Consider the following 8,736-nt stretch of genomic DNA (forward strand, 5'->3'; position numbering starts at 1 on the left):
GGGGTGCATGGAAGAAGCCTTGCACCCTAAGCTCAGCTAGTACCTTATACTGATTGGCAAATTCTTCCACCACGATGGCAAGCAATAAGGGTATGTTCACACGACAAGCGTTCAACTTGCGTTCAACGCGCATTAAGTTTTTGAATAGCGTACACATGACGGGCGCTTTCGAGCATTGAGCGCGCGTTGAATAAATCCGTATTAAAATCTTCTGTACCCATTTCTAGAAAAAAATTCAATTTCAATTGCAAAACACGTCTCGCCGCGTCGAAAACGCGCGCTCATGTGAACAGCACTACGGCAAACCTTAGAGCATGTTCACATGGCGAGCGTTCAACTGGTGTTTCACTGACGCGCTTACAATTTACCGAATTTTGTACGTAAATCGCTGTATGTGGTCACATGTAAGCCGCCAACGCGCACTCAACGCCGCGCTAACGCCAGTCCATAGGTTTGTCGTACTGCCGTTCACATGAGCGCGCGTTTGGACGCGGTGCGACGTGTTTTGCAATTGATATAAAATCCACAAACATATAGCTGTTTCCACGTCCATCTTCGACTAATAACCTTGCACTGAAACAGTGGTGATACGCGTTCAACGCCCGAAAAGCGCCCGCCATACGTACACTATTCACAAACCTAACGCGCGTTGAACGCTTGTCAAATGAACATATCCTTACAGAGTATGCCATTGATAGGATAAGAAAAAGAAGTACATAATGTCGGCTTATTGCAAGAAGTCATTAATCGCCATATAAATTACATGGCAATTAATGACTTCATGCACTAAGCCGACGATTAAAAATTTAGCAGAACATGAAATACTGTTTTTTTTTACGTGAAACTAAGTTTTTTCGTAGGTCTTCAAGGATATCCCCTACTCTGTACACCAAATTCTAAAAGCAGGTTTTTATTCAATGAAGTTGTAAATATATTTAGGAATTGATTTTTGTTGACTTGAAGGAATGCATCAAATTAGAACTTTTTTTTTACCGACTTCAAAATTTTTGTTAGAAAGAGGGTACCTCCATAGTGGTACCATTTTATTTTGAAGAAAATCATCCACCTCTAAGGGTGGCTGTTCACGCATGAAGATTCATTTTTATAAATAGCGCCTAAATTTTACTTAAAGAGCAATTATTTTAGTGGTTGATTTTGCTATTCTCCAATTCAAGGCGTTTTTCTCTCAATGTATTTTGAGTAGTGAGAACCGATTTTTATTATCTCCTGTGTCAAGTCCTGTATAGGGGCGAACTAGGGGATATTTCAATAAAACTTGGTAAATAGACGTAATTCCACGTACTTTTGAGGTCGGCTTTTTTAGTACTCTGTACTGAGATTATTATAGTATAAAGTGACGAGACGAACAAGTCGTGCGCCTAATGTAAGCTACACGACTGTCCGTAACAGTTGCAGTGCCACTCAGAGCTTTAAATCGCAAAGATCTGAGGGGCACTGCAAATGCGCCTGTCACCCTGAGACATTAGCTAACATTACTGCTTGGCGGCAGAAATAGGTAAGGTGGCAGTACTTCCCTGGACGAACTCTTTCACAAGGAGCTCTACTGCGGTTATTGGAAAGTGGGTGAAATCCAATAAACCAGATTCATTCCCTAATTTACCATCCTTATATGTGGAATATTTTTTTTTTATTTGAATGGTATCACTACAGACGTGCCCTCTTTCCAACAAAAAAGAATCATAGAAGTCAGTTTTCACGTTTAATATTGGCAGTTGTATCGTAAAATACGATCGAAGGAGGTTGTCACCCCTTCCTTTTTTTTGAAGTTCGTTAAAAAATAGAAAACATTTTAATATTCCCTTGATTAGGCTCTACGTAACAAAAAACTTAATAATTTTGAAATTTTTTATTAATTTCCACATTACAGAGCCCAAAATTCTTTAAAATTGTATTAGAAAACAGATCAAATGTGAAGCCAAATCCATCTACTATGACGTGTACAAATCTATTTCCAATAGTTTATTTTCGATGTGGAGGTGCGCTTCCCGCAAGAGGTCGAGATGCTCCTATGGAACCTGGCACGTTTTGCGGATAATAAATTACATTAACTGGACGCGGTGATGGCGGTGGTGGAGACGGACGTGGTGGAGGTGGAATCGGATAATACTGGTCTGGTTGGTATGGCGGCGGATATACGTTTACGGGGATAGGTATAGGACTGTTATCTTCGCAAGGTCCATAGCTAACCATCTGCAAGCCGACATAATTGTAATCGCACTTCATTTCGCATACGCTGCTGTAAGTTTTTCCATTGTTTGCGCAGATTGGTGTTATGTCCGGTTTGCAACCACACACAGGGGGATACCAAGTGCTTGCATCCGATCTTGATATTAGGATGAATAATGACACTGGAAAATAAAAAGATATTAATTAGTAAGTAAACGGTTTTGTAAGTAGTCAATTATTACTATCTATTCGACGACCTCCGTGGTCGAGTGACTTGCACACTTGATGTTCATGGTGTCGTCATCTATGAGGTCCTGGATTCGATTCCCGGCCGGGTCAATGTAGAAAACAAATTTTTGTATATTGTCTCGGGTCTGGGTGTTGGTAGTACCGTTGTTGTTTCCGATTTAGATAACACAAGTGCTTTAGTTACTTACTTGGGGATCAGAGGACGTATGTGATGTTGTCTTATATTTATTTATTTACTATCTTATTTATTTTATTGAATGATGTTTTTACTATGATGATTAATTTTTTTGTGGAAATATTTCACTAGTTTGTTCTTATTATTGATATATGTTAGGTAAAGGTGGGCGGGACATTTGGCTGGACTAGAAGACGGACGATGGACCAAAGCAGTCACGGAATGGTGACAAAAGAGCAAGGCAAAGGATGAGGAGCAAAAAGACCAGTGGGCAGACCACTAGCCCGATGGTCTGACGATATCGTCAGATTTCCGGGAACCGGGAGCGGGAAAATATTGGCGCAATAAAGAAGAGGCCTATGCCCGGCAGTGGGTTGATGTTGGCTGACCATAATGGTGATGATGATTGATATAAAGATCGAACAAACACAAAGAAAATTTCCTTTGATTCGGCTGGACTCGAACCAGCGACTTTTTCGCCAAACCGGGGCAATCGCTCTCCCAACTAAGCTGTTATAATCTTACACCAAGCATAAGCACATGTCGTGGCAACGTGTAAGTGAACCAACACAGTATTTATTAGTTGACCATTCGTTTGTACATGTTTTGTAAATCCTTAATAAATAAATAAAAGTAATTTGGACATCAAAGTTGTAATAATTTTTCTGTTAAGATCATTGACTTACAAATAAATGGACGACGGGTCTAATACAAAAACCACGAAAAAAATGTCCCAAGTCAACCTATTCGAAATTTAAATTGTAATGTCATCGCAGTATCGCGCTGTCAGTCGAACAAATGAAGACTAAAGCGGAGTTTGGCGCTCTGTATACGATTTTAGCGCCTTACAAGTGCGGACACTTTTTAGCGCGGACCCGACGTCCATATAATTGTAAGTCAATGGTTAAGATACATTTTTTTATGATTCCAAATGATGAGACGAATAAGTCGTGTGCATGGTGGAAAGCGACATGTTTATAACAGTTGCAGTGTCACTCACAACTTTAAACCGCAAAGATCTGAGGGACACTCCCACTGCGCCCGTCACCCTGAGACATAAGTTGACAAGTCTCATGTGCCTGTAATGAGCAGTATTAATACTTTTTAAAATGACCAAACTTGGTTTTGCTGTATATCTACGGAGACAGTCGCCAATTTAATCGTACCGTAGGCAAACTTATTAATTAGCAATTCACGCCTTAGCAATTTGTGCCAGAAGTTATTAAATGGCTAGGTATGCATATATTTCTGTAGGCGAGAGATAAAGATAATCAATTGTGAAATAGTAATTTTTACCACAGAGCGTTTTAAAGAGAATGAGGCTCTTAATTAGGCATTTTAAATCAATATCAACGACAAATAAAAAATAAACAGCGTTAGGGCTTAATGTCTTTTACCATTTCGTGATTATTAGTATTTGTAAAGCAATCTTAATTTATTAATAGTTAATGCAAAAATATGAACTAAAGGCGCCTTCACATCAGGCGCTAGTAGAAGCGCTACAGTGGCGCGTCTGTGGCGCTACAGCCACACCACTACTGATTTCCATACAATATCAAGTCTACATAATTGTAATTTTTTGTAAAGAAAAACCAACCTCAAAAGTTTGTGGAATGACATCTATTTACCAAGTTTTATTGAAATCGGTTACCGGAAAATGCGCGAAACCGGATTCGTCCGCTAGTTTGCCACCCTTAGAGGTGGAATATTTTCTTCAAATTTAAATGGAACTGAGGTACCCTCTTTACAACAAATCGGTCCACAAACGCCAGAGTGATCGCGTAACATACATAAAAAGATACAGTCGAATTGAGAACTTTTTTTGAAGTCGGTTAAAAAGTGGTGCACGTGCCACTTTCTTAAATCTGTAGGTTACAAGTTAAAAACCTTAAGGATGCCATCAAATTAGCGTATAGAAGCGATGCAGTGTCACAACTGTGGCACTGCAGCTGCGCCTCTAAACATTGTATGAAAATTAGTGAGGCGCGGCTGCGGCGCTTCTATGAGTGTCTAATTTGAAGCGCCCTTAAGATCCTTCACCTCTCACTTACAAATTTAAACATTAGTTTTTATGGTCACCGTGTGATAAGGGACTTATTAGCATTTACCTTCCGTGTCCAGCGAACTATGAAAGGGAGTTTGGATGAGAGCGTACCCGCAGGCGGCAGGAGAGTCGGAAATAACCACTCTAACCCTAAGTGATTTAGGTTAAAAACCGATTTTATAAACTTACCAATTAACGTGAGCACCTTCATCATGTGCCTTTTTCAATCAACTACACACACAAATGAAATATTTTTCACCTCATTTATATAGTAAATAAAATGAGGTACATTTTAGCTACGGTATTTAAAAAATCATTATTTTTTTAATCAAGACTGTAACTAAACCATTGAAGCGAGTGGCTTTGATTATTTTTATAGCACTTATATCATGATCCTAATAATATCAACGTAAATGAGAAATATGCGTGTGCTTAATTTGTTTATAACAAATATTGAGAAAAAAACACTGCTTCAAATACTTTGACTTGTTTTTGTATAACAAAACAAAGTTTTTAGATTAGATTCTGATCCTGTTGGAATTTTTTTATAAATAATTTTATGTTTTTTTACGAATTTATTGGCATATTTCATTTCACAAACGATATGGCTGACTAAGCGGAATTGTACCCTAAACCTTGTATTATTCAAATATCTTAGAAAAAAAAAATTATACAAGAGGTCAATGATACAAGTGAATAAATTTTTTTCTTTAGTTCAAATCTGTCGTCATTTTCATGTAAAGCATGCTTTAAATAGACAAAAAACACTTAATGTAATTCTATTCAAAAGGTCTAGAAGAGATATTAAGTTAGTTGAGTTCAAGGCGTACTTTTAGGTACTTACGTAAATGATTTTATATCCGTACCATTATAATATGTATCATAAATAATGCTTATTGTTACAAAAATAGTCACAACATAATAGCGAAGTCTCTGACCTCAGGTAGGTATAACCGGTGTTATAGGAGTCAGTGTCCTCTCTCAAACATTTGACACAGCTTGTTGCCTATTTCTTAACAATTATGTTAATGTTAACAATGTTAATTGGTACATTATTAAATATCAAATATACATTATAAGTTTTACTGCATGTGCCCTCACTCACCCATACACGCATGGGTGAGTGAGTGAGTGTGTGTGAGTTTGTGTGTGATAATAAACGTTCGCGCGTTAGTAGTATTGGGTTTATTTTATTGTTATTGCCTACAAATACTTACACCAATTAAAAAGGTTATTTATATGTACATACCTATAATTTTGCCTCCCTTTTCCCTTCGGGGTAGGCAGAGACAACGGCCTTGCACTCATCTCCGCCTCATCAACCGTCATGAGTGCTTTCATATATGTTCGTCGATTTAGAGAACCCTGAACCTGGCCTTCCTATAGGATAGTCCTCGATTTGGCCATGGTAAGTTCGTTTATAAATACTTATCAAACCAAGTGAAGGGACGAACACACCCTGCACCTGATCGTAAGCGACTGTCCATACTAGTCGTAGTGCCACTTAGAACTTTACATCGTAAAGATCTAAGGGGTACTGCCATAGCGCCCTTTACCCTGAGACGTAAGTTAACATGTCCCAGGTACCAGTAATTTCACCAGCACTCTTGCCCTTCAAAGCTGAGATACAGTAATGCTTACATTACTGCTTGGTGGCAGAAATTCGCAACACTCGTGGAAGAATGGCATAAGTGGAGTTACGTCAAACATGTTTATTGCTCCATTAGATACAGAAAAATATAACCCACGACGAATTCTTTCACAAGGAGTTCTACTTCTACCAAAATGTTAATTACGTAGTAGTTACTGTTAGTTAACAGTTTAATTACTTATTCTGTTATTCTATCTCCATGTTTTATTTTTACTTATCATCTATACTTCATCATATTTCATACCGCAACGCTTAACAGCAGCTCCTTGTGAAAAAGTTCATTCAGGTAAAAAACTGCCATCTTACCCATTTTTGCCGCCAAACAGTAAAGTGGACATTGCCGCGTTATGGTTTTGAAGGGTGCTGGTGAAATCGTAGACACTTGGGATTTGTCAACTTATGTGTCAGGGTGACGGGCGCAGTCAAAGTCAAAGAAACATTTATTCTATAGATAAAAACTAATTATAATAAATTTATACTTGAAAACGTCACTGTTAAACACCTGCTCGTTCACTACGCTAACTTCCCTCACAAGAACGAGCAAGAAACTCTAAGGATTGCTGGTTTCAAACAAACTTAAATGCTATGGAATACACTTTGAATCAAATTATACATCTTTATCTAACACGTAGTCTACAATTATGTCATATAACTTCTCAAATAAAGTATTTGTAATGTAGTTGTTAAACTTAGGAAATGAATCGGAATCTTATTGTAAAAACGTATACAATTCCCCATAAAAGTGGCAGTGGCCCTCAGATCCTTGCGACTTATATCTCTGATACTGACGTTGCAACTGCTATAGACAGGCGTGTCACTTACCACCAGGCGCACGATTTGTTCGTTCTGTCACTTGGTATCATAAAATAATATCTGTGCCTCTACCACATTGAGTTTATGACCAGAAATAGAGACGAAATAAGGGCCATCCATCTTTGGCAACTCATCAGGCAAATGGGCCTCCACATCGTATCACTTTTAAATATCAACTCTCCTTTGCGCTCAAATCACAAATTAGAAAGCTTGAAAGGGTTGTGACCCTGACAAGCTGTGACCAGGTTCACGGCAGTAAAACAGAAAACTTACGGTCAACAAATTTATTGAAAGTCGGGTTAAGAAGAAATGATAAAGAAGTAAGGCTGTAACAATAAAAGGTATATATAGAAAACAGGTACATTATTATAAAACACTACACTTCCTAACTTGATGAAAAAGATATTAATTAGACACTTACCCCTAAAAGGGCCGAGTTATACTGAATTACAGATACGTATTCATAGGTACATGGTAGGGATGTAGACTTTTATATACTTATTAGAATTGATACATAGTTAGATTATAATAATTATAACTTTGCAAAAGAATCAGAAACAGAATTTAAGCAGCTCCGTCCACTGTCGCGATCAAGCAGGGAGTGACGATGGAACGAAACAAAATAAGACTGTGAGGCAAAAGAATGGAACAATTCAAAACTTAAATTTAAATGCGAGTGGCCAGAATAGGAGAAAGGCGATAAAAAGGTGGGATGACGATGCAAGGAGGTCACACCGTCACAAGCTGAAATAGTGCAGCACCAACAACTCACCTGTGTATACGTCTTCGTATATTCCAAAAATATTCTGTATTTATTGTAATAAAGATAATATCTCTAACAATAGGGGCTGTTCCATTCGATGGTGTGGGAAAAGCAGCAAAACATCTAATTACAAAACAAACGGAATCGCATTTCATCGGTTAATAAATATTAAATATGTAATTGTTCAATCGTCGTCCATTATAGCATAACTCAAGTTAAACTGATCGATTTGAAGTGAAACAATTGACGACACCCATCAATTGTTTTGAATTTGAGATGGCCAGTCGGAGCGCCGATGTCACCGTAATGATTCGGCAGAATAGTTTTCAAACAAATAACGACATTTCGTATCCATTTCTGGTTATAATACTCGATGCTCTACAATGAGGCTACAGTAAAAGTTCTCGCTAGCGACCGCGAAAAATATTTGTATACAAAATGTTATTTCTTCATGTAACCGCTAGGGGCGCTGTATAATTTACCATACAAAAATTGTGAAGTAATTTACATGGTCACTAGTGACAACGTCACAGTAATTTCGTGGTAGAGGCATAGTTTCAAAATTGCACAATAGTTTTTGACATTGATAAATCTTAGGGTATTTAATACTGAAAATCCAAGTTGGCTCGAAATACGTATCCGGGAGTGTATATGCAGATACTCTCATTCAATGACCAACAAAACGATTACATTTGATGCCAGAACTAGAGACATTATTTTTACACTTTATTTGTATTCGGTTGTGGTGTCCGCCAGTTCGACGCACACTACTCATTAGTACTGCAAAGTTCGGTATTTTAGTTTCTGAACATGAACTATACAATGTAAACAAAACTGTTGTGTTGTACAACGTT

At 37.8% G+C, this 8,736-nt stretch overlaps 1 protein-coding gene across 1 annotated transcript; it reads right to left on the bottom strand.

Moving 5' to 3' along the window:
* Positions 1-1,931: 1,931 nt before the first annotated feature.
* On the bottom strand, positions 1,932-4,901 carry LOC113227461 (leucine-rich repeat extensin-like protein 6). Its single transcript, XM_026460399.1, has 2 exons — positions 4,845-4,901; positions 1,932-2,369 (listed from the first exon to the last, which is right to left on the bottom strand). Exons 1-2 carry the CDS (start codon positions 4,867-4,869, stop codon positions 1,981-1,983), a joined length of 414 nt encoding a protein of 137 aa, XP_026316184.1. The 5' UTR covers positions 4,870-4,901; the 3' UTR covers positions 1,932-1,980.
* Positions 4,902-8,736: the final 3,835 nt, after the last annotated feature.

The sequence above is a fragment of the Hyposmocoma kahamanoa genome, unplaced genomic scaffold (genome assembly GCF_003589595.1).
Source record: "Hyposmocoma kahamanoa isolate Upper Pololo Valley unplaced genomic scaffold, ASM358959v1 210, whole genome shotgun sequence".
In the NCBI taxonomy this organism is placed as follows: Eukaryota; Metazoa; Arthropoda; class Insecta; order Lepidoptera; family Cosmopterigidae; genus Hyposmocoma; species Hyposmocoma kahamanoa.